The sequence below is a fragment of the Pecten maximus genome, unplaced genomic scaffold (assembly GCF_902652985.1).
Source record: "Pecten maximus unplaced genomic scaffold, xPecMax1.1, whole genome shotgun sequence".
Taxonomy (NCBI): Eukaryota; Metazoa; Mollusca; class Bivalvia; order Pectinida; family Pectinidae; genus Pecten; species Pecten maximus.
In genome coordinates, this window is record NW_022982970.1 from 7,597 (window position 1) to 35,047 (window position 27,451).

Genomic DNA, 27,451 nt, shown 5'->3' on the forward strand with positions numbered 1-27,451 from the left:
TAAACCATAAAATGTACCCTGATACATAAACACCGGGGACCCTGACATACTGTTATCCCTACATGGGGGGTAAAATACCAAGGGACCTAAACGGTTTTAAAAACCCCTAAGTACGTCTTACAAAAACCAAAGGGAACCCGGGGCCTACTTGGTTTTGATCCATACCTGTACTAAAACATTAAAAACCCGGGACCTGACATCGTTTAAAATCCATACATGGGAAATCTTTCCTACCACAGGGCCTTACATACTTTTATAAACCCAAAATGTACGTCTTACATACCCAAAAAGGGACCCGACATAATGAAATAAACCATTCATATCATGTTAAAAGTTTTACAAAAAACCCCAGGGGCCTGGGGCAAAAATATTTATTCCATAATGTACGTCTTAAAAAAAACAGGACCTGACAAAAAGTTATAAACCCAAAATGTACGTCTTACCCTCCCCGGGGGGCCTTCCTAAAACTGTTTTTAAAACCCTAAAAAAATCTATCATAATTTCCACAGGGGCCTACATACTGGTTAAATCCATTACATTACTCTTAACATTTCCCCAAAGGGGCCGGACATAATGTTATAAAAACATACATGTCGTCTCCCTACCAAAGGGACCCTTACTCTGTTATAAAACCATACATTCGTCCCTTTCATACCACAAAGGGAAATGAAATAGTTATTGTATAACAAAGTACGGGGGCTTTAAAAACCACAAAAACCCGCAAATTTATATCCATAATGTTTTCGGAACTCCACAGGGGACCGGACATACTGTTTTTATCCATACATTAGTCTTTCATAACCAAAAAGGGACCTGAACCTAAAGGGTTTTAACCAAAATGTCCGGGCTTTCATATACGGGGGGCCCTTTTTATAAAATGTTTTTCCATTTCTCTACGTCATTAAAAATCCACAGGGGCCTACATCAATTTTATTTTTTTAAAAATTTTCCCTAACTGGGACCTCCTTTCATACCAAGGGGACCCGACATTTTAAGTTAATCCCCACATTAACCGGGGGGATACCAGACCCCAGGGGCCTGACATAAATGTTTAAAACCCTACATGTACTTTTTAAAATTCACGGGGACCCCCATATACTGTTGATTCCTTTTTCCGCCTCGGTTAAAAAATTTCCAAGGGGGGGGTGACCCAAGTTAAAAAAATTCATTGTCGGCTTTTTTACACAGGGGCAATTGACATTTCTGTTTAACCCCTACATGTACTCCTTAACAATAACCACCAGGGACCTGACCCCAAATTTTAAAAACCAAAACATTACTCTTAAATACCAGGGGACCTTAAAACAAAATGAAAGGGGTACCATTAACAAGGGAAAAGGGATTTAATACCAACAAATTTGGAAACAAGAAACCCTTTTTCTTTAAATGTTTTTAAATCGGGTCCCCTTTTCTCTTAAATCACAGGGAAAACCCTGGGAAAAAATACGTTATAATCCATACATTCGGGTTACAAAACCCCAAGGGCCCGATTTCTGGGTTTTTCCAAAACATGTACGTCTTTCATACCCAGGGACCAGACCCTTTACGGTTATAAAAACCCTTTTTCCAAAGGGAAGGTTTTCCCCTTTTCAAGCCGGGACCTGACCCCACCCGTTATAAACCAAAACATTTTTAAGTCATACATAAAAAAAGGGGGCCTGGGCAAAACCTTTAAATCCCTAAAAATGTCTTTAAAACAAACCAAAAAGGGGGCCTTTACACAATTTTTAAACCCATACTTCGGGCCCAAAACCACAGGGGCCGGGCCCACGGGGTTTTAAAAACCATCCAAACTAAGTTTTTACCCTCCCAGGGGGGGCCGGGCCTTTCTGGGTTTTATCCAAAAAATTACGTCTTTCTACCACGGGGGCCCACATTTCTGATATGGGCCATAAAGTACGGTTTTTAAAAAATACCCCCAAAGGGACCTTTTTCCTTTTTTAAAAACTTTTTTAGGATTTTTTCCCTAACATGTACGTTCTTAAAATTTTTTACAGGGGCCTGAACCCTACTTTTTAAAATCCATAAAAAAAGTTTCGTCAAATACCACAGGGGGCCGACACCCTGATTAAAACCCAAAAAAGTAAAGGTCCTTTTTTACCCCAGGGACCCGGCAACTGTTTAACCCATACATGTACGTCTTCCCTACCCCAGGGACCAATTGGGCCTTTTCTTTTTTATACCTTTCCCCTAAATGGACGGCCCAAAATACCACGGGGACCTGACAATACTGATATAACCATTTCATTTACTTCTTAATTTCCCCCCGGGAACCTTTTTACAAAACTGTTTTTATCCATACATGGAAAGGCCTTTTCATCCAAAAGGGACCCCGAAAATACGGGGATAACCAAACAATTTCGGGCATACATACCACAAAGGGGGCCTGACATAAATTTATAATCCATACAGGGACCCTCTTTTACCCCAAAAAAAAAGGGACCCTGACATAATTTTTATCCTTCCCCCATGTACTTCTTACATCCAAGGGGCCCTTTACAAAGGGTTTACCCTACGTACTCATCCCTACCACAGGGGCCCCGACCCCATGTTAAAAACCATTTCATGGGTTTTTTTACATTACCCAAAAAGGGAAACCTTGGAACATACTGTTTATTCCATACTGGGCGTCAGAAACCACCGGGACCCGCATAAATTGGGTAAAATCATACATGTACGCTTTAATACCAAGGGGCCCCATATACTTGGGTAACCATACATGACGTCACATACCACAGGGGCCTGGGGATTTTTTTTGGACGTTACATTTTTATGGATTTTTTTAACGTTTTTGTTCCGTCCCTGTTTGGGCCTTTACACCCCTGAAAAAAAAGATACATGTACGCGTTAAACCCCAGGGAAACCCCCGGGCATAGGTAAACCATACATGTAAAATCTTACATAAAACCCCAGGGGCCTGACCCTTCTGTTATACCCCCTTCATTGACGTCTTACATACCACAGGGCCTACCCTTGACTCCGGGTTTTATTAAATACTTTTAAAGTCCCTAAACCCCCGGGAACCTAACAACTGGGAAAAAAATAAACCTGTCCCTTAAAAATCACAAAGGGCCCTGAAAAATTTTGTAAAAAAACCCATTAAATGTTTTTTGGGGCCTTTCAAAACAAAAAGGGGAAAGGACAGGAAAGTAATTATGGCCAAAAAGTAGGGCTTTCATAATTACGGGGAACCTGACCTACTTTGGAAAATAACCCTTTTTTCTTTTATTCACAAAACCTGGGGTTCTTCCCTCAAACTCCCATTTTGGGAAACCCGCCCCTACCCAAACCCCCCAACCCCCCCCCCCCCCCCCCCCCCAAACCCCCCCCCCCCCCCAACCCCCCCCCCTCTACCCCCCCCCCCCCCCCCCTAATAAAAAGAAATAAAACGGAAATGTCTTACTGCAAAACGTTTGTCCATGAAAATGAAGCCACGATGTATGAAACACTTCGATATGTATATTTCAATAATGTAGTATCCTTTTTTTCAGAAAAAAATGATGTTTATTACCATTCATTGAAATAAGACTAAATCACTAATATAACACTATTATAACACCGTGATTATGTAACTATTTTATAGATAAACTTGTTCCCCTGTGTACATTAGGACAGGGACGTACCTGATTAGGGAGACTACAATACCGTGTATATTAGGACAGGGACGTACCTAATTAGGGAGACTACAATACCGTGTATATTAGGACAGGGACGTACCTAATTAGGGAGACTACAATACCGTGTATATTAGGACAGGGACGTACCTAATTAGGGAGACTACAATACCGTGTATATTAGGACAGGGACGTACCTAATTAGGGAGACTACAATACCGTGTATATTAGGACAGGGACGTACCTAATTAGGGAGACTACAATACTGTGTACATTAGGACAGGGACGTACCTAATTAGGGAGACTACAATACTGTGTACATTAGGACAGGAACGTACCTAATTAGAGAGACTACAATACTGTGTACATTAGGACAGGGACGTACCTAATTAGAGAGACTACAATACCGTGTACATTAGGACAGGAACGTACCTAATTAGAGAGACTACAATACTGTGTACATTAGGACAGGGACGTACCTAATTAGGGAGACTACAATACTGTGTACATTAGGACAGGGGCGTACCTAATTTGGGAGACTACAATACTGTGTACATTAGGACAGGGACGCACCTAATTAGAGAGACTACAATACTGTGTACATTAGGACAGGGACGTACCTAATTAGGGAGACTACAATACTGTGTACATTAGGACAGGGACGTACCTAATTAGGGAGACTACAATACAGTGTACATTAGGACAGGGACGTACCTAATTAGGGAGACTACAATACTGTGTACATTAGGACAGGGACGTACCTGATTAGGGAGACTACAATACAGTGTATATTAGGACAGGGACGTACCTAATTAGAGAGACTACAATACTGTGTACATTAGGACAGGGACGAACCTAATTAGGGAGACTACAATACTGTGTACATTAGGACAGGGACGTACCTGATTAGATAGACTACAATACCGTGTACATTAGGACAGGGACGTACCTAATTAGAGAGACTACAATACTGTGTATATTAGGACAGGGACGTACCTGATTAGATAGACTACAATACCGTGTACATTAGGACAGGGACGTACCTAATTAGAGAGACTACAATACCGTGTATATTAGGACAGGGACGTACCTAATTAGGGAGACTACAATACCGTGTATATTAGGACAGGGACGTACCTAATTAGGGAGACTACAATACTGTGTATATTAGGACAGGGACGTACCTGATTAGGGAGACTACAATACTGTGTACATTAGGACAGGGACGTACCTAATTAGAGAGACTACAATACTGTGTATATTAGGACAGGGGCGTACCTGATTAGGGAGACTACAATACTGTGTACATTAGGACAGGGACGTACCTAATTAGAGAGACTACAATATTGTGTACATTAGGACAAGGACGTACCTAATTAGGGAGACTACAATACTGTGTACATTAGGACAGGGACGTACCTAATTAGGGAGCCTACAATACTGTGTACATTAGGACAGGGACGTACCTAATTAGGGAGACTACAATACCGTGTACATTAGGACAGGGACGTACCTAATTAGGGAGACTACAATACCGTGTATATTAGGACAGGGACGTACCTAATTAGGGAGACTACAATACTGTGTACATTAGGACAGGGACGTACCTAATTAGGGAGACTACAATACCGTGTATATTAGGACAGGGACGTACCTAATTAGGGAGACTACAATACCGTGTACATTAGGACAGGGACGTACCTAATTAGGGAGACTACAATACCGTGTACATTAGGACAGGGACGTACCTGATTAGGGAGACTGCAATACCGTGTATATTAGGACAGGGACGTACCTAATTAGGGAGACTACAATACTGTGTACATTAGGACAGGGACGTACCTAATTAGAGAGACTACAATACAGTGTACATTAGGACAGGGACGTACCTAATTAGGGAGACTACAATACCGTGTATATTAGGACAGGGACGTACCTGATTAGGGAGACTACAATACTGTGTATATTAGGACAGGGACGTACCTAATTAGAGAGACTACAATACTGTGTACATTAGGACAGGGACGTACTGATTAGGGAGACTACAATACTGTGTACATTAGGACAGGGACGTACCTGATTAGGGAGACCACAATATTGTGTACATTAGGACAGGGACGTACCTGATTAGGGAGACTACAATACTGTGTACATTAGGACAGGGACGTTCTGATTAGAGAGACTACAATGCTGTGTACATTAGGACAGTGACGTACCTAATTAGGGAGACTACAATACCGTGTACATTAGGACTGGGACGTACCTAATTAGGGAGACTACAATATCGTGTACATTAGGACAGGGACGTACCTAATTAGAGAGACCACAATACTGTGTACATTAGGACTGGGACGTACCTAATTAGGGAGACTACAATACTGTGTACATTAGGACAGGGACGTACCTAATTAGAGAGACTACAATACTGTGTACATTAGGACAGGGACGTACCTAATTAGGGAGACTACAATACTGTGTATATTAGGACAGGGACGTACCTAATTAGAGAGACTACAATACTGTGTATATTAGGACAGGGACGTACTGATTAGGGAGACTACAATACTGTGTACATTAGGACAGGGACGTACTGATTAGGGAGACCACAATATTGTGTACATTAGGACAGGGACGTACCTGATTAGGGAGACTGCAAAAATACTCTAATATATTCAGATTCGCTGTACAGCCAACGACACCTGCTTTTTAGGAGTATAGGAGCGAATGTTTTTTCTATTAATTCTAACCAGAAGCAGCTACGCAGATAGCTGCAATTTATCAAGCTTTCATAGTTTGATTCGTATGGTACTCATGTACATTGTAGAGATAATTTGAATTTCCCACACATCATCTCAGCAAAATATTTATCCTAGAGGTAGTCAGTGCAAAAAAATTAATAATGTGTTAAACCGTATTTTTATATAGCCTATGTATTTTCCCGCTGACTTTACATTAAATGTGGCAATCAATGTGCTTGTTATTGGTTATTTTCAATACTGTCAAACTATATTTTAGTGTTTCCGATATGGTTTGGATTTTCATAAGTTTTTATAAAGTTCGTGTTCAAACGTTGGAGTTACTGCATAAAATGTGGTGTGCAACCTACCTGCCGTAGGCCATTACATATTTGTCTCCCTTGAAAGAGCTCTCTTTTACATTTCGCATTCCAAACTTGTTTGTTTCCAAGTGAAACCTACAGACGATGTGCCGTAGATGATTCCATGAACTTTGCGTCCAAGATCTACTCATTATGAAGGTTGAGCACTCTATTTATCAAAAATACATTTATGTAGCTAATAATAGATTATTGGTGATGTTATCTTATGGTTTTAAATTTTAATGAAACAGCCGGATAAATATCGAAACATAAATTCCGTTGCCAAATGCCAATGCAAAGAACTTATTTGGTTTGTCAAATATACAGTTAAATTTAGGTAATACTCGCTTAAAATGTTCATGTTTGAAGTTTTGACTTTCTGTTATATTTATGTATTGAAACGGGTCGGTCGGTGTGGCTTGTACATAGTGTACTTAAATGTACGGTCTCTATGTCACAAAGCTGATACCCTTATCGTGACACACTTTAACTTTATTAACAAGTAAATTTTGAAATATTTGAACTTTCATTAGGTAATTTATATGCATCATTTTCTGACAAAATAACAGAATTTACTGTAAACATTGTCTATTCAATAATTGAGTTCAATTTCTTACAATGATCTTGCTAAGTAGAAATACACACGACACAAATTGCTATATAAAATGTCATATATATATAACAGTTATCACTGATCCGTATCATTTTGTTTGCAGCGTGTGTTCAGTCTCACCAGCAAATCCTTCGGTGGTCAAGGGACCATACATTATTGTTGGCAGAAAACATTAGGAAACTACCTATCTGTTGTTGGGTAAGTAAATCTGAAAAGTGCTGCCTATCAATGTAACAGAGCACATGATCAATTAAATTTAAATAACTACCTCCGCTAGGGATCAAACCTACATCCTCTTTCTTTACTAGTTGTATTAATCAACCGATCAAGCTAAAGAGAATATCCTATCTCTAGCTAAGCAATATATAGTATTTACCAGGTTACAGGGTCCTTTTGGGCATGCAACCATTAACATTGTTCATACAGTCGAGAGAAACCCCTGACTAGTAATCAGTCTGTCCTGTCATATTGTATAATATGTATCATATTGTCAAAATGATGACGGGGATAGATGTAAAACTAAAAATGATTGTAGGGCATTGTTCATCTATTTCATATTTTTTTTCGCCAAGGGTTTCTTTGTTTATTTTTCTGAAAATCTCTTTAAAACTGAGAAAATGTATGTGTGTTACTGAGTGGTACTTCAATTTAACTGTTTTTTTAAAGAGTTTTTGCTTTTAGTTTTTTTCTCAGTATTTCAGTGATGTCCTGCTATCATCTTTCAGTTTTGAACAAACTTTTCGAAATTTGGTTTTCTATATGATCATAACATAGCTTTGCTTTTATAAGCAACATTTTATTTTGTGTTAAGTTATAACCCATTGTTATTTAAGCATTATAATCGTGTCCAGTATCTTGTCTCCTCACTCACACATCTACTCTGACACATACTTTTTGGGCGTTGCTATATCTTGCTGAGTACTCTTAATTTGAAAGATATATATGTTCTTGTCAAAATGTTTTCAAGATGTGTGTTTATTCTGTTTTTTCATGACAGTGATGTTATTGTCAAGGGAACAAGAAGCTATAGATAAGCAATGAATAGTCATGAATTTTAACAAATAGATAATCAGCATTTATTTAAGTGTTTTTGTTTCAGACATGATCATGTGTTGAGGATTTATGACCGACACGGAGACCTAAAGGAGGAATTCAATTTACCTGGGTAAGTAGACAGTTTGTCTGATGCTTGACTGCTACAGTACATACTTCATTTCCTTTCGATACTTACTAATATTTATGTGTTATGACAAAGTTCCAATGGCCAATTGAGAAAATGATACCGTATAAATGCTCCTTGTGAAGTTGTGATTAAGACTTTACTTTTGACCTTAACACTACGAGCCATTCCAAGTAAATATATTTATTTGTTAATAGTGTAGGTGGTAGCTGTACATTAAGATTACCATGTTAATAGTGTTTTGACTCTAAATAAATGTTTTATTGTAATGATGTATGTTGTTGGTCCTATTTTAACAAGTTTATACCTATATCAGGGCCTGTACTGGTATGGGATGGGACAAGGACGGAGATACCCTGGCCGTCATCAATGATAAGAATGGAGTCATCATACTGTGGGATGCTAACACTCAGAGGACCTCTCCCATTGACAGTGGTTTAAGGTACACAGTCACCACCATCCGTAACTAGTCATTGTAGAATGTTCAGGGTATATTCTTATTACATTTATCAAAAACACTTTGATATTTAAATGTGTGTTCATTTTATCCTTTTAAGTGAAAATGAATACTGTATGTGTTTATTTTTTGTTTCGTGCAGAGATAACCTGACCTACATGTTGTGGGCTAAAGCAGGACCCTATCTAGCCGTGGGGACAGCTAAGGGCAATCTACTCATTTATAATCACCAGACATCGAGGTAAAGTGTTTCATAAAATGATTGATATTTGGGTGAATGTTAAAGTGTGCTTGGTCATGCTAATGATGCCTCACCTAATACTTCTGATAGAATCATTTAATTTGATACCCAACATACAGATAGATTATATAAATTTGATACCTAACATACTGATAAATTATATAAATTTGATACCCAACATACAGATAGATTATATAAATTTGATACCTAACATACTGATAAATTATATAAATTTGATACCTAACATACTGATAGATTATATAAATTTGATACCTAACATACTGATAAATTATATAAATTTGATACCCAACATACAGATAGATTATATAAATTTGATACCTAACATACAGATAGATTATATAAATTTGATACCTAACATACTGATAGATTATATAAATTTGATACCTAACATACAGATAGATTATATAAATTTGATACCTAACATACAGATAGATTATATCAATTTGATACCTAACAAAGGCTAACATACTGATAAATTATATAAATTTGATACCTAACATACTGATAGATTATATAAATTTGATACCTAACATACTGATAAATTATATAAATTTGATACCTAACAAACTGATAAATTATATAAATTTGATACCGAACATACTGATAGATTATATCAATTTGATACCTAACAAAGGCTAACATACTGATAAATTATATAAATTTGATACGTAACATACTGATAGATTATATAAATTTGATACCTAACATACTGTTAGATTGTATTTAAATGCGGTCTACATTTAATGTTGGTTTGCCACTGTAGGAAGGTGCCAGTGCTAGGTAAACATACAAAGAGAATTACATGTGGGTCATGGAGCAACGAAAACTTACTAGCCCTCGGCAGTGATGATCGCACAATCACCATCAGTAACATAGAGGGAGACACCATCCGTCAGACCTCTGTCAGGTCAGACCCACAGGAAGTTCAATTCTCAGAGATGAAGGGAGATGAGAGGAGTCAGATTGGAGACAATACTGTAAGTTTTGTATGAAATGATGCATTCAGGTTTTTGGTCCCTAGCGGTGAAACCGTGGCGGATTTATTTTTCACTCCATCCATCTTGTATGTACATAACGCCACTTTTCAGCACTCCAGCAGCTTCATTCCTTGTGGGATTTTGATCAATCTTCACATAAATGCGAAGGACCATGATATCTCAGACAACTACGAGTTTCAGGTCAAAGTCTAGGTCATATATCATTTAGATGTGTTGATATTTTTTTGATCATATTACAGATAATTTGAATGTGATATCTGAATAATTAGTCAGTAAAATATGAACACCATTTACAGGTAAGTGCTGTAACTGACATTTTAACTTGATTACAGGTGAGCGTTGTGATTGGTAAGAAGACACTCTTCCTGTACAACCTAAATGATCCAGAAAATCCCATAGAACTGGCCTTCCAACAGAGATACGGAAACATCATCTCATATCGTTGGTACGTAGGATTGATGTGTTGTACTATGTTAACTATACATCTGGTGACTACAGAGGCTCCCAAGCCTTACCCTAGAACTCAATGATAAGTAAAACACCATCTGATATCATGTACATTGTGTATGGTCTGATAGATTTGTCGGTCTATAATCAATGTTATCATTACAGGTACGGAGATGGTTACATCATGATTGTTTGTCGGTCTATAATCAATGTTATCATTACAGGTACGGAGATGGTTACATCATGATTGTTTGTCGGTCTATAATCATTGTTATCATTACAGGTACGGAGATGGTTACATCATGATTGTTTGTCGGTCTATAATCAATGTTATCATTACAGGTACGGGGATGGTTATATCATGATTGGCTTCTCCAATGGCTACTTTGTGGTCATCTCAACTCACATGAAGGAGATTGGTCAGGTAAGACCACAGGTTCATACCTCACAATATTAAATTTGAGTGTCCACTTATACAAAACTTGTTTATTTTATATTGAGTGTCAAATTTTATGTCCTAGAAATGTTGTTTTAGGCGAAGACAAGTTTTTCTCACGTTGTGTTTAACGCACATAATTATTTATGAAGTGACTATGTTTAACCCCTAGATTGTGTGTTACAGGAACTGTTCCAGGCACGGAACCACAAGGACAACCTCACCTGTATTGCCATTTCAAACTCCCTCAACAAGGCAGCATCTTGTGGAGACAACTGGTTAGTAATGATCTTTCCTGAGTTGTCACATTTATGAGACTTGTGATCCTTGATCTGGAAATACAGCAGTTTGTCCAACCCTGTCTCTAACCAGATTCAGGATATAATATTAATTTAGTTTTAACCATTCTTTATTAAGTTATTGATCAAATAGATTAACTACTGAAGGATGGATGTTGTTTTCACGCTTGTGACTAAGTCTTGAAGCGAGATTATGGTGTTACTTTTCCGTTGGGGGTGCTGTTAACATTTCACTTACAAGTTTTGCATTTAGATCTGTTGCTGAAAAAAAAATATGTCCAACTTCAAACTTGGTGTATAGTTGGATCACTTAGTGGATATCTCAATGCAGCCTTCATTTACAGAATATGTCATTTAGAATTTATGGTTCAGTGACTCTGGGAATTAGGGATGCTGGGAAGAAGGTCTTTAAAGCTGTGTTTTGTTCAGATCAATATCATTTCAATCAATTTAATTTTAACCAGACCTGGATTATAGTTGCATTGTAGTATGGACATCTTAACACACACCAAACAGATTACATTAATTTTTTTGCTGTTTTTTTTTTTGTCAAGAACCTTAGTTTTTAAGTTATTCTTTATTCCAATTGATTTACAAATTAGCTTATAGCAGGGTTTTCCCTGTCATTTTGTTTAAGGGAGTCCCAGGGACTCCTCAACTTATAAATTGGGAGTCCCAGCAGAAATTTAGGAGTCCCATTTTTAGCTCGTCTCTTCGAAGAAGAGTGAGAGCTTATTTTGTCACTCCGGCGTCGGCGATGGTTTCCAAATGTTAAATTTTTGGTGCAAGTGTTGAAAGGCATAGTAATTTATGGTAATATGGTCCCTGTTGGGGTCAAACTATCCCCTGCCGGAGTTAAACTAAAAGATTTTTTGGGAAAAAAACAGATTTTTGAAAATGTTTGGACTTAAAAAAAATTTGCGTTAAGTTTTTGGTGCAAGTGTTGAAAGGTACATCACTTTATAAATTGTACTAGGGTGCTGATAATTGGCAATAGAGTCCCTCTGGGGTTAGACTATCCCCTGCCAGAGTTAAACTAAAAGATTTTTTTTGGAAAAAACCAGAATTTTTAAATTTTTGGACTTAGATTATTTCTGCAGCGTTAAGTTTTTGGTGCAAGTGTTGAAAGGTATTAATACATCACTTTATAATTGTACTGGGGTGCTGATAATTGGTAATAGACTCCCTCTTGGGTTAAACTATTCTCTGTCGGAGTTAAACTAAAAGATTTTTTTTGGAAAAAAACAGAATTTTCAAATTTTTAGCCCACCATCATCAGATGGTGGGCTATTCAAATTGCCCTGCGTCCGTGGTCCGTCCGTCCGTCCCTCCGTCCGTCCGTCCGTCCGTCCGTAAACAATTCTTGTTATCGCTAATCCTCAGAAAGTACTGAAGGGATCTTTCTCAAATTTCATATGTAGGTTCCCCTTGGTGCCTAGTTATGCATATTCCATTTTGGGACAGATCGGAAAACAACATGGCCGACAGGCAGCCATCTTGGATTTTGACCATTGAAGTTTGTTATCGCTATTTCTGAGAAAGTACTGAAGGGATCTTTCTCAAATCTCATATGTAGGTTCCCCTTGGTGCCTAGTTATGCATATTGCATTTTGGGACCGATCGGAAAACAACATGGCCGACAGGCAGCCATCTTGGATTTTGACCATTGAAGTTTGTTATCGCTATTTCTGAGAAAGTACTGAAGGGATCTTTCTCAAATTTCATATGTAGGTTCCCCTTGGTGCGTCGTTATGCATAATGCATTTTGGGACCGATCGGAAAACAACATGGCCGACAGGCAGCCATCTTGGATTTTGACCATTGAAGTTTGTTATCGCTATTTCTGAGAAAGTACCGAAGGGATCTTTCTCAAATTTCATATGTAGGTTCCCCTTGGTGCCTAGTTATGCATATTGCATTTTGGGACCGATCGGAAAACAACATGGCCGACAGGCAGCCATCTTGGATTTTGACCATTGAAGTTTGTTATCGCTATTTCTGAGAAAGTACCGAAGGGATCTTTCTCAAATTTCATATGTAGGTTCCCCTTGGTGCCTCATTATGCATATTGCATTTTGGGACAGATCGGAAAACAACATGGCCGACAGGCAGCCATCTTGGATTTTGACCATTGAAGTTTGTTATCGCTATTTCTGAGAAAGTACCGAAGGGATCTTTCTCAAATTTCATAAGTAGGTTCCCCTTGGTGCCTAGTAATGCATATAGCATTTTGGGACTGATCTGAAAACAACATGGCCGACAGGCAGCCATCTTGGATTTTGACCATTGAAGTTTGTTATCGCTATTTCTGAGAAAGTACTGAAGGGATCTTTCTCAAATTTCATAAGTAGGTTCCCCTTGGTGCCTAGTAATGCATATAGCATTTTGGGACTGATCGGAAAACAACATGGCCGACAGGCAGCCATCTTGGATTTTGACAATTGAAGTTTGTTATCGATAATTCTCAGAAAGCACTGAAGGGATCTTCCTGAAATTTCATATGTAGGTTCCCCTTGGTGCCTGGTTATGCATATTGTATTTTGAGACCAATCGGAAAACAACATGGCCGATAGGCAGCCATCTTGGATTTTGACAATTGAAGTTTGTTATCGCTATTTCTCAGAAAGTACTGAAGGAATCTTTCTCAAATTCCATATATAGGTTCCCCTTGGTGCCTTAATCTTAACTTTTATATATAGGTTTCCCTTGTTTGAAAAGTACTAGAGGTTTCTTCTGAATTTACACAGATTAGTAAGACTTAGAAGAAGAGAAAAGTAGAGAAAAGATCAATCTGACATGGAACCTATGAAGAACATTCAATGGTGGGCGCCAAGATCCCTCTGGGATCTCTTGTTGGACTTAGAATATTTCTGCGTTAAGTTTTTGGTGTTAAGTGTTAAGAGGTTTTAATAGATCACTATATTATTGTACAAGGGTGCTGATATTTGGCAATAGAGTCCCTATGGAGTAAGACAATCCCTTCCTGGAGTAAAACTTAAGAAAAAATTGGATTTTTTCTTTTTAAGTCTGTGTTTTTTTGTTTTTAAATCTTTGGACTTTGTGTTAAGTTTATATTGTGAGTGTTGAAAGGCATAGTAATACATGGTATTAGGTTCCCTGTGGGGGTTAAACTATCCCTTTCCTGAGTTAAACTGAAATATTTTTTTGAGGAAAAAACACATTTTTTAAAAATTTTCGTGCAAATGTTGAAAGCTTTTAACACATCACTTTATGATTGTACTAGGGTGCTGATATTTGGTAAAAGAGTAACTATGGAGTTACACTATCCTTTCTTGGGGTGAAACTGAATATGAAACAATATGAAAACGTCACAATAGACAATTTATACCGGTCCACATTTTTCAAGGGAGACAACTCTCATTAGGATATGTTGTCAAAAAATTGAAGAAATATGTCCAAAAGCAATTACATTTGTGTTTAATATCGTCATTTAATCTACAACAGCATAGCTTGTCTCCAAAATGTTTGTCAATAAATAATTTATATATATATAAATTGGTATGGTTTTGAAAATTGCATGAATTCACAAAACAGAATCTGATCAAGTAAACAATAAAAATATTATTAATGCAATTTGCGAAACCATTCCAATTAATATATTTTAATTATTTATTGACAAACATTTGCGAGATGAGCTTTGCTGTTCTCCAACAGCTCTTGTTTAACTTTGTGAAATCATCATGTGTACTGAATAGTAAATATTGTAAAAACATTTTTTGTTAAGAAGTAACTTACAAACAGTAAAATATAAATGTGCATTGAATTTAATTCTTTCTTTTATTCAAAAATCATCAGATGTATCATCTGCTGCAATTTGTTTGTTAACGTTACAGCCACAAAAGAAACTTCCGATCGTTCGCTGCATGGTTACAAACTTTGTCTACATCATAGTTGTTTAGACGCTTCGATTAGCCGAACGTAAGACTTTTACCATTTCAAACTCGCGGAAGACTCAAATTTACCCTGATCATAAATGACCTAAATATAGCTATTACCAGGCCTAGATTTGTAAAAACATCGATTGATACCAGCAAGAAATGAACACGGCATAATACCGACAAAAAGTTATTTTTTTAGCGATGTGGTTATGTACTTTAATTAGACGTTTGTCTATTTATTATTGGGTCCCATGGACGCAAATAATTTTTTTTTGCGAGTCCTTCGTGATTTTTTTGTGTCCTAGACTCAGAAAACCTGCGTCCGGGAAAACCCTGTTATAGCCAAGTTGGAGTAAATTTCATAACAAATCAGATGTATTTTCATCTTACTTTTCAGGAAAAGTGATATTTGGGATAAAAATTACTTTTTCAGGTGAATTTTGAGATTTGCCATTTTTTCAAAATTGTATATTTGTCACCCTGTATAATATGTACAGAGTGCAACCATACTATCAAGTGGAGGATTTTTGGAAAAATAATGAAATTTTAGTGAAATATGGAGTTTGCTTAAAACTTACTCTACTCGTGACAGGGACAGGTGAGACATATAGTTACATGTAATTCTTTTTTTTTCTATATTAAAGTATAAAGATTCACGACCTGTCAGACCTGAAGGAAATGTTTGCCATCATCAACATGGACGATGAGCGAGGTCTGGATAAACTAAATTGGACAGATGATGGTCAGTTGTTGGCAGTGTCCACACAGAGGGGAAATCTCCATGTTTACCTGACAAGACTTCCAATGTTGTCGTCAGCATCCTCCACCAGAATCGCCCACCTCACCTCCTTACTGGAGGTCACCATAGAGGACAATGTGTCCCAGGTAGGATCTTCATCTATCATACAATACACAATATATTCATTGTATGTCATTTGTACATGGGTGAGAACTGGTCTTATGTCATTTTAGATAAAAGGTGTATGATATTCTCTTGATGATTAGTGTATACCCGAACTCATCTGTGTCTTGATCTGGGTAGAAAACTAGAGGATGATGGGATACATGTTATTTTTTATTTCTAACAGACCTAAAGGTTACAGAATTGGTAACAAATAAATAAAATATAACATAAGAGGAAATTAGATACATAGTAAAGATCAAATACAGTATGTAAATTAGAATTGATGTCTTAAAATAAATATCATCTAGATAATCATGTAAGTCATGTTATGAACAGTAAAAAGCCTAATTCTTAAAACAAATCTTCTTGAAATCTGACTTAAATCTTTCAAGTGAGATGTTAAAAAACTGTCAGGAACATGACCAAGATAGTTAAAATTAATTTGGACTCTAGCGACATGTACAGGGATAAAACAGAGTTAAGCTACTCGGCCTTAAAAAACAATGTGGATATAAAAAGATCATTTCTCCTATTAGATAATTATTAAATAAATATAAACTCTATGTATCTACATCTATATCTACTAGTAAAGTTGAATTGTGTACACATTTGCAAGTGAGAAAGACGATTATTGATAGTCTAACTTTGTTTTAAAACACAGAAAACTTTCTCTGTACAACTTCAGAGCAGTATTCTAGCTGACTGCATACCATATTCATTTACAGAGAGCAAATAACAGACATGTTTGAAAATGGCCTGCAAGAACGTTTTAGAAATAATGTTTTAAAAATCCAAAGATTTGCATGGCCTTACAGACATTTTTTTTAACATTAAATGAAAAGTTAAGATTCAGAGTGAGCCATCCAACCAAGTTTCTTTGTGAAGAGATACACCCCCAAGCTATAGAGATACTCAGTTGTACACCCCCAAGCTATAGTGATACTCAGTTGTACACCCCCAAGCTATAGTGATACTCAGTTGTACACCCCCAAGCTATAGTGATACTCAGTTGTACACCCCCAAGCTATAGTGATACTCAGTTGTACCCCCCCCAAGCTATAGGGATACTCAGTTGTACACCCCCCAAGCTATAGTGATACTCAGTTGTACACCCCCAAGCTATAGTGATACTCAGTTGTACACCCCCAAGCTATAGTGATACTCAGTTGTACACCCCCAAGCTATAGTGATACTCAGTTGTACACCCCCCAAGCTATAGTGATACTCAGTTGTACACCCCCCAAGCTATAGGGATACTCAGTTGTACACCCCCCAAGCTATAGTGATACTCAGTTGTACACCCCCCAAGCTATAGGGATACTCAGTTGTACACCCCCCAAGCTATAGGGATACTCAGTTGTACACCCCCCAAGCTATAGGGATACTCAGTTGTACACCCCCCCCAAGCTATAGGGATACTCAGTTGTACACCCCCCAAGCTATAGGGATACTCAGTTGTACACCCCCCAAGCTATAGTGATACTCAGTTGTACACCCCCCAAGCTATAGGGATACTCAGTTGTACACCCCCCCCAAGCTATAGGGATACTCAGTTGTACACCCCCCAAGCTATAGGGATACTCAGTTGTACACCCCCCAAGCTATAGGGATACTCAGTTGTACACCCCCCAAGCTATAGGGATACTCAGTTGTACACCCCCCAAGCTATAGGGATACTCAGTTGTACACCCCCCCAAGCTATAGGGATACTCAGTTGTACACCCCCAAGCTATAGGGATACTCAGTTGTACACCCCCCAAGCTATAGTGATACTCAGTTGTACACCCCCCCAAGCTATAGGGATACTCAGTTGTACACCCCCCCAAGCTATAGGGATACTCAGTTGTACACCCCCAAGCTATAGTGATACTCAGTTGTACACCCCCCAAGCTATAGGGATACTCAGTTGTACACCCCCCAAGCTATAGGGATACTCAGTTGTACACCCCCCAAGCTATAGGGATACTCAGTTGTACACCCCCCAAGCTATAGGGATACTCAGTTGTACACCCCCCAAGCTATAGGGATACTCAGTTGTACACCCCCCAAGCTATAGGGATACTCAGTTGTACACCCCCCAAGCTATAGGGATACTCAGTTGTACACCCCCCAAGCTATAGGGATACTCAGTTGTACACCCCCCAAGCTATAGGGATACTCAGTTGTACACCCCCCAAGCTATAGGGATACTCAGTTGTACACCCCCCAAGCTATAGTGATACTCAGTTGTACACCCCCCAAGCTATAGGGATACTCAGTTGTACACCCCCCAAGCTATAGGGATACTCAGTTGTACACCCCCCAAGCTATAGGGATACTCAGTTGTACACCCCCCAAGCTATAGGGATACTCAGTTGTACACCCCCCCAAGCTATAGGGATACTCAGTTGTACACCCCCCCAAGCTATAGGGATACTCAGTTGTACACCCCCCCAAGCTATAGGGATACTCAGTTGTACACCCCCCAAGCTATAGGGATACTCAGTTGTACACCCCCCAAGCTATAGGGATACTCAGTTGTACACCCCCCAAGCTATAGGGATACTCAGTTGTACACCCCCCAAGCTATAGTGATACTCAGTTGTACACCCCCAAGCTATAGGGATACTCAGTTGTACACCCCCCAAGCTATAGGGATACTCAGTTGTACACCCCCCAAGCTATAGGGATACTCAGTTGTACACCCCCCCAAGCTATAGGGATACTCAGTTGTACACCCCCCAAGCTATAGGGATACTCAGTTGTACACCCCCCCAAGCTATAGGGATACTCAGTTGTACACCCCCCCAAGCTATAGGGATACTCAGTTGTACACCCCCCAAGCTATAGGGATACTCAGTTGTACACCCCCCAAGCTATAGTGATACTCAGTTGTACACCCCCCCAAGCTATAGGGATACTCAGTTGTACACCCCCCAAGCTATAGGGATACTCAGTTGTACACCCCCCCAAGCTATAGGGATACTCAGTTGTACACCCCCCCAAGCTATAGGGATACTCAGTTGTACACCCCCCAAGCTATAGGGATACTCAGTTGTACACCCCCAAGCTATAGGGATACTCAGTTGTACACCCCCCAAGCTATAGTGATACTCAGTTGTACACCCCCCAAGCTATAGTGATACTCAGTTGTACACCCCCCAAGCTATAGGGATACTCAGTTGTACACCCCCCAAGCTATAGTGATACTCAGTTGTACACCCCCCAAGCTATAGGGATACTCAGTTGTACACCCCCCAAGCTATAGGGATACTCAGTTGTACACCCCCCAAGCTATAGGGATACTCAGTTGTACACCCCCCAAGCTATAGTGATACTCAGTTGTACACCCCCCAAGCTATAGTGATACTCAGTTGTACACCCCCCAAGCTATAGGGATACTCAGTTGTACACCCCCAAGCTATAGTGATACTCAGTTGTACACCCCCCAAGCTATAGGGATACTCAGTTGTACACCCCCCAAGCTATAGGGATACTCAGTTGTACACCTTTTGTTAGTATACGTTATGTAACATTTCTTTACATTAACAGTCTTTTAAAAAAAAGTTGTATACTCTGTTAATATCGGATTTGAGTTCATCACAGTCATGAATATTACATACTGCTTCACAAAATTTGCCATCATCAGCAATAGGAAAAGATTTGGAAAAATGTACAACTGAAGGTAAATCATTTATGAAAAGTTTTGAGCCTAAACTAGACCCTTTGGGTACGCTGGACGTCACACCAAGCAGATGACACCCCATTCACAGTAACTCTCTGCAATCAAATAGCTTGAAAACCATTTAAAAATCTTGTCTTGAACACCAAATTTATGCATTTTGTGTAACAAAAGATTATGACAAATTTTATCAAATTATTTTTGTACTGTAGGATCCTCCGCTGACAATCCCTATTGATGTAGAGCCGTCCTTCTTGGGAATAGGGCCATATCATTTGGCGGTGGGGATGAACAACCGGGCATGGTTCTACCTCCTGGGAGACAACGGTAGGCTCACCATTACTGAATCGGTTTGATTTTACATTGCTACCTTCAGTTAGTAATAAGCTTACTTTGCTGCTATTATTAGCTCACCTGGTCCGAAGGACCAAGGTGAGCTTATGCCATACCGTGGCGTCCGTCGTCCGTCCGTCCGTCAACAATTGACTTCTTCTTCATAACCACTGATCAGAATTTGACCAAATTTGGTCAGAAGCATCCCTATGGGTAGGGGATTCAAAATTGTACAAATGATGGGGCTGACCCCCCAGGGGCCTGAGGGGCGGGGCCAAAAGGGGTCAATTTGGCTATATTGATATAAACGACTTCTTCTCTGAAACCGAGCAAAGGATATTGCTCCTATTTGTCTGGAAATATCACTATGGGGTGGGGATTCAAAATTGTACAAATAGTGGTGCTGACCCCCAGGGGCCTGAGGGGCAGGGCCAAAAGGGGTCAATTTGGCTATATTGATATAAACGACTTCTTCTCTGAAACCGAGCAAAGGATATTGCTCCTATTTGTCTGGAAGCATCACTATGGGGTGGGGATTCAAAATTGTACAAATGGTGGTGCTGACCCCCTAGGGGCCTGAGGGGCGAGGCAAAAATGGGTCAATATAGCTATATTGATATTAACGACTTCTTCTCTGGAACCGAGCAATGGATATCACTCATATTTGCCTGGTAGCATCACTTTGGGGTGGGGATTCAAAATTGTACAAATGATGGGACTGACCCCCAAGGGGCCTGAGGGGCGGGGCCAAAATGGGTCAATATAGCTATATTGATGATACCGACTTCTTCTCTGAAACCTAGCAATGGATATCGCTCATATTTGCCTGGTAGCATAACTTTGGGGTGGGGATTCAAAATTGTACAAATGATGGGGCTGACCCCCAGGGGCCGGAAGGGCGGGGCCAAATGTGGTCATTTGGGCTATATTGATATAAACAACTTCTTCTCTGAAACCGAACAAACGATATTGCTCATATTTGCCTGGTAGCAACACTATGGGGTGGGGATTCAAAATTGTACAAATGGTGTGGCTGACCCCCGGGGGGCCTGAGGGGCGGGGCCAAGAGGGGTCAATTCGGCTAAATTGATATAAACAACTTCTTCTCTGAAACTAAGCAATGGATATCACTCATATTTGCCTGGTAGCAACCCCCTAGAGTAGGGATTCAAAATTGTACAAATGACAGGACTGACCCCCAAGGGGCCTGAGGGGCGGCGTCAAAAGGGGTCAATTTGGCTGCATTGATATAAACGACTTCTTCTCTGAAACCGAGCAAAGGATATTGCTCCTATTTGCCTGGAAGCAATCACTATGGGTTGGGGATTCAAAATTGTTCAGATGGTGGTGCTGACCCCCTAGGGGCCTGAGAGGCGGGGCAAAAATGGGTCAATATAGCTATATTGATATTAACGACTTCTTCTCTGAAACTAAGCAATGGATATCACTCATATTTGCCTGGTAGCAACCCCCTAGGGTAGGGATTCAAAATTGTACAAATGACAGGGCTGACCCCAGGGGACCTAAGAGGCGGGGCCAAAAGGGGTTATTTTGGCAAAATTGATATAAACAACTTTTTCTCTGAAAATAAGCAATGGATATCTTTAATATGTGACTGGTAGCATTCACTTTGGTTAAGGATTCAAAATTGTACAAATGATGGGGCCGACCCCCTGGAGGCTGAGGGGCTGGGCCAAAAGGGGTCAATTTGGCTAAATTGATATGAACAACTTCTCTGAAACAGCTCATATTTGACTATTAGCATTCTATTGGGGTAGGGATTCAAAATTGTATAAAGGAAGGAGCTGACTCCCAGGGGGCAGAGGGCAGGGTCAAAAGGGGCCAATTGGTCTAAACAAGATCTTCTCTGAAATTAAGCAATGGATATCACTCACATTTGTGTGTTAGCATCCCTATGGGGTCGCGCCAAAAGTCAATTTCATTTCATGGATTAATGTACCTTTTGGCATTTTTAGTATTAAAATAAAACCAATGTACATGTACCCATATAAAATGCTTATGATATATATTGACATAGCAATACCAGCGACAAATATACTTAAGCATCATTCTTGTTTCATATCTCATGAAACCAGGTGAGCGATACAGGCCCTCTGGGCCTCTTGTCTCTGGAGCTAAGAAAACTACATTTCCTGTGATTTTATGTTTCACATATAGTTTTAAATCGTTTACGCTTGCCTGTATGATCCGATTGTAGGATTGGAGAAGCTTAAAGATCGTGAATACCTTGGTACTGTGGGCACCATCTGTCTCAATGCTGATTATGCTGCTGTCAGCTTCGAGGGCAGGGTTCAGCTTCATATGGTTTGTAAATTGACTGTTTAATTCTAACTTACCAATGTCATACCCTTAGTCTGAGACTACTATTGGCCATGCAACTCACCAATGTCATATCCTTAATCTGAGACTACTATTGGCCATGCAACTCACCAATGTCATACCCTTAATCTGAGACTACTATTGGCCATGTAATTTACCAATGTCATACCCTTAATCTGAGACTACTATTGGCCATGTATTTGTTCTAACTTACCAATGTCATACCCTTAATCTGAGACTACTATTGACCATGTAACTTACCAATGTCATACCCTTAATCTGAGACTACTATTGGCCATGTAACTTACCAATGTCATACCCTTAATCTGAGACTACTATTGGCCATGTAACTTACCAATGTCATACCCTTAGTCTGAGACTACTATTGGCCATGTAACTCACCAATGTCATACCCTTAATCTGAGACTACTATTGGCCATGTAACTTACCAATGTCATACCCTTAATCTGAGACTACTATTGACCATGTAACTTACCAATGTCATACCCTTAATCTGAGACTACTATTGGCCATGTAACTCACCAATGTCATACCCTTAATCTGAGACTACTATTGGCCATGTAACTTACCAATGTCATACCCTTAGTCTGAGACTACTATTGGCCATGTATTTGTTCTAACTTACCAATGTCATACCCTTAATCTGAAACTACTATTGACCATGTAACTTACCAATGTCATACCCTTAATCTGAGACTACTATTGGCCATGTAACTTACCAATGTCATACCCTTAATCTGAGACTACTATTGGCCATGTAACTTACCAATGTCATACCCTTAGTCTGAGAATATTGGCCATGTAACTTACCAATGTCATACCCTTAATCTGAGACTACTATTGACCATGTAACTTACCAATGTCATACCCTTAATCTGAGACTACTATTGGCCATGTATTTGTTCTAACTTACAAATGTCATACCCTTAATCTGAGACTACTATTGACCATGTAACTTACCAATGTCATACCCTTAATCTGAGACTACTATTGGCCATGTAACTTACCAATGTCATACCCTTAATCTGAGACTACTATTGGCCATGTAACTTACCAATGTCATACCCTTAGTCTGAGACTACTATTGGCCATGTAACTCACCAATGTCATACCCTTAATCTGAGACTACTATTGGCCATGTAACTTACCAATGTCATACCCTTAATCTGAGACTACTATTGGCCATGTAACTCACCAATGTCATACCCTTAATCTGAGACTACTATTGGCCATGTAACTTACCAATGTCATACCCTTAATCTGAGACTATTTGCCATGTATTTGTTCTAACTTACCAATGTCATACCCTTAATCTGAGACTACTATTGACCATGTAACTTACCAATGTCATACCCTTAATCTTAGACTACTACTGGCCATGTAACTTACCAATGTCATACCCTTAATCTGAGACTACTATTGGCCATGTAACTTACCAATGTCATACCCTAAGTCTGAGACTACTATTGGCCATGTAACTTACCAATGTCATACCCTAAGTCTGAGACTACTATTGACCATGTAACTTACCAATGTCATACCCTTAATCTTAGACTACTACTGGCCATGTAACTTACCAATGTCATACCCTAAGTCTGAGACTACTATTGGCCATGTAACTTACCAATGTCATACCCTTAGTCTGAAACTACTATTGACCATGTAACTTACCAATGTCATACCCTTAGTCTGAAACTACTATTGACCATGTAACTTACCAATGTCATACCCTTAATCTGAGACTACTACTGGCCATGTAACTTACCAATGTCATACCCTTAATCTGAGACTACTATTGACCATGTATTTATTCTAACTTACCAATGTCATACCCTTAATCTGAGACTACTATTGGCCATGTAACTTACCAATGTCATACCCTTAATCTGAGACTACTATTGACCATGTATTTATTCTAACTTACCAATGTCATACCCTTAATCTGAGACTACTATTGGCCATGTAACTTACCAATGTCATACCCTTAATCTGAGACTACTATTGGCCATGTAACTTACCAATGTCATACCCTTAGTCTGAAACTATTATTGGCCATGTAACTTACCAATGTCATACCCTTAATCTGAAACTATTATTGGCCATGTAACTTACCAATGTCATACCCTTAATCTGAAACTATTATTGGCCATGTAACTTACCAATGTCATACCCTTAATCTGAGACTACTATTGGCCATGTAACTTACCAATGTCATACCCTTAATCTGAGACTACTATTGGCCATGTAACTTACCAATGTCATACCCTTAATCTGAGACTACTATTGGCCATGTAACTTACCAATGTCATACCCTTAATCTGAGACTACTATTGGCCATGTATTTGTTCTAACTTACCAATGTCATACCCTTAATCTGAGACTACTATTGGCCATGTAACTTACCAATGTCATACCCTTAATCTGAGACTATTATTGGCCATGTATTTGTTCTAACGATTCTGTCTAATTATTGTTCATCCCTACACATTATAACCATATAAGAAATACATACCAATGTCTGGAAAATAGTGAGACTAATTAATCTTTGCTACAGATTGAGGGTGAGACTGCTGGAACCACAGATGAAAGAGAATCCAAGCTTTTCCCCGACATGGACCAGCAGGACTCTCGCATCACCTGTCATAACATGACACAAGATTTCCTCATCTATGGCACGGACGTAAGTAATAGGCAAGAGATATGTCAGGGTGGCATCAAGGCATGAAATATGTCAGGGTGGCATAAAGACAGGAAATACTTCAGGGTGGCATCAAGGCATGAAATACTTCAGGGTGGCATGAAGACAGGAAATACTTTAGGGTGGCATAAAGACAGGAAATATGTCAGGGTGGCATGAAGACAGGAAATATGTCAGGGTGGCATGAAGACAAAAAATATTTTAGGGTAGTATCAAGACAGGAAATACTTTAGGGTGGCATGAAGACAGGAAATATGTCAGGGTGGCATCAATCTGATCAAATAACCAAAGAAAACAACAGGAACATTTAAATATAATTTATTTCAGTAGTAACAACAATAATAGCAACTTTTGGCACAAAACAAGGATATCAATGATCCATAAATTAATAAAAAAAAATACAAATGCATCATAACTAAACTGATTATTTGGCGGTGAGCGATCCAAGATGTAGCTTGGCTTGGATCCTATTCAGAAATCTTCTCCATTAATAAAAAGTTTTTTTTAAATTAATATTTATAGTCCGGGATTTCTGGTCTTCAAGTTCTCCACATAAAAATCATATATAGACCAGTTCACATATTAAATATTCTTGTGTTCATTTCTGAAGGATCTATTAACTACATCTTGAAAACAGAATGGAAGTTTCTGTTATGTTTGGTACAAGTTCATCGGAGGTCGATACATGACCTGACACAGGGCTTGTTATATCTACTATTGTGCTGATGTCTGGTTCCTCGGATGTAAGGGTAGATAACTCCATTATTTGTCTAACTTTATTCTGTATGAATTGATTAAAGACTCTCCTCACTCCATTCAACACTGACTTGCGAGCCAGTAACTGCAACATCAGGCCCCGATCTCCATTCACCTGGGCATTGAACACTTTTTTGGTGAGGGATTCCAATTGCATGTCTGCAATGAAAATAATGAATATCTTACCAGGAACCAAATTTTACATTTCAATAAAAATATAAGAGTTAACTAATATTAATTAAAAAACAACTGAACATTGTAAGGTATTGAACAGTCCCAGTTATAATGATGAGGGTTCCACTTAAATCTGAATTCATTAGGGCCGTTTCAGATTCTGATTTTGAGATAAACTGTAGGGATCGAGTTACAGTATTGTAACATACGTATGTATTTAGCTGAGGTATTGTTTTTACTTTATGATATCTCAAGTAGTAAACTATTTTGTTACTTTCAATAGATACTTCCCTTCACAAAGACTTTGGGTATAATTAGTATTTCCTGGTTATAACCATAGTACTCACTACCAGTAAAATGTAACAATATCACTCGGGTTAGGTTCCAAATTTAATCCCTTGAAATTTACATTTATAGAAATAGCCTAAATAAAAACTTAAGTACCATCTCAGTAATTATATGTTTACACAATTTTGACATTCAATGATGTTAAGGTTATTTGAACATTTACAGTTTTCAAAAATAAACATTGAAAAGGAAAGAAAACCTTATTTTTGATAGTCTGTGATAGTTGATACATACCTATGAGATGAAGTTGTCTTGTAGCATTTCTGTGTATTGTCACAAGTTTCTGTATGTCAGCCCCAAGGCCTCTACCTGAAGTCTTGTCCATGATTTAAGTGATTATCACTCCTGAATACTAATGTGAGAAGTGTGTCCTCAGACTTGTGAAGGTGATTTAACAGCTGAATGACCATCCTAAGGGTCTACTTACTTATATATACCCCACGAACCTCATTGGTCATCTTTGTCCAGATTATATGGTCAGTTATCTCTGAGATCAAAGGATCCATGTTAGAAGATGATGAGTGTAATATGTAAGGTGTGAGAAGATCAAAAGCTTGTGAGTGACCAATTGTCTCCTGATCAGGGAGATTTGTATTCAATGTTTAAACTTCAAACACAATATTTCTCACACCTGTAGTACACTATCTGTTTTATCTGACCTTGATTTCCTGTCAGCCTATTGATTCACTAGACCATGGCCTTGAGCTATTGTCCTCGGCTGACTGTCTCACTAGATGACCATGGCCACTAGACCATGAAAAGGTTTATCATGTAGTGACCAACAGACCTTGACTGTTCACTATACCTGGAACCAGTAAAGCGTGACTAATCTCTTGTGTAGACAGGTAGTCTGTTGTACTCCAGTGTTTATAGAGGTGTGAAGTTATCAGTAGAACAACAGGGTAGGGATAGCT

The 27,451-nt window shown here is 38.8% G+C and overlaps 2 protein-coding genes across 4 annotated transcripts in view; one reads left to right on the top strand and one right to left on the bottom strand.

The window, feature by feature from the left end:
• Nucleotides 1-6,778: 6,778 nt before the first annotated feature.
• The window catches only part of LOC117321210 (WD repeat-containing protein 19-like), a 41,798-nt gene continuing 21,125 nt past the window's right edge, over nt 6,779-27,451 (top strand). For all 3 annotated transcript variants that reach the window (XM_033875675.1, XM_033875676.1, XM_033875674.1), the window contains exons 1-13: nt 6,779-6,870; nt 7,428-7,522; nt 8,424-8,489; nt 8,821-8,946; nt 9,104-9,202; nt 9,987-10,200; nt 10,554-10,666; nt 11,011-11,092; nt 11,291-11,382; nt 15,947-16,187; nt 20,080-20,194; nt 22,419-22,525; nt 25,116-25,241. In XM_033875675.1, coding sequence (XP_033731566.1) covers nt 6,865-6,870; nt 7,428-7,522; nt 8,424-8,489; nt 8,821-8,946; nt 9,104-9,202; nt 9,987-10,200; nt 10,554-10,666; nt 11,011-11,092; nt 11,291-11,382; nt 15,947-16,187; nt 20,080-20,194; nt 22,419-22,525; nt 25,116-25,241 — 1,482 coding nt within the window. In that variant the 5' untranslated portion in view covers nt 6,779-6,864. The remainder of the gene's footprint in view (nt 6,871-7,427; nt 7,523-8,423; nt 8,490-8,820; nt 8,947-9,103; nt 9,203-9,986; nt 10,201-10,553; nt 10,667-11,010; nt 11,093-11,290; nt 11,383-15,946; nt 16,188-20,079; nt 20,195-22,418; nt 22,526-25,115; nt 25,242-27,451) is intronic.
• Nucleotides 25,599-27,413, bottom strand: LOC117321211. Its single transcript, XM_033875677.1, has 2 exons — nt 26,772-27,413; nt 25,599-26,174 (listed from the first exon to the last, which is right to left on the bottom strand). The coding sequence occupies exons 1-2, from the start codon at nt 26,860-26,862 to the stop codon at nt 25,876-25,878; spliced, it is 390 nt and encodes a 129-aa protein (XP_033731568.1). The 5' UTR covers nt 26,863-27,413; the 3' UTR covers nt 25,599-25,875.

What these genes read in the sequence shown, in the direction of transcription:
- LOC117321211 (XM_033875677.1), bottom strand. Translation starts at nt 26,862, where the DNA reads ATGGACAAGACTTCAGGTAGAGGCCTTGGGGCTGACATACAGAAACTT. An exon ending in AAGACAACTTCATCTCATAG is followed by an intron (nt 26,175 to 26,771) that starts GTATGTATCAAC and finishes TTTTCATTGCAG; the next exon opens with ACATGCAATTGGAATCCCTC.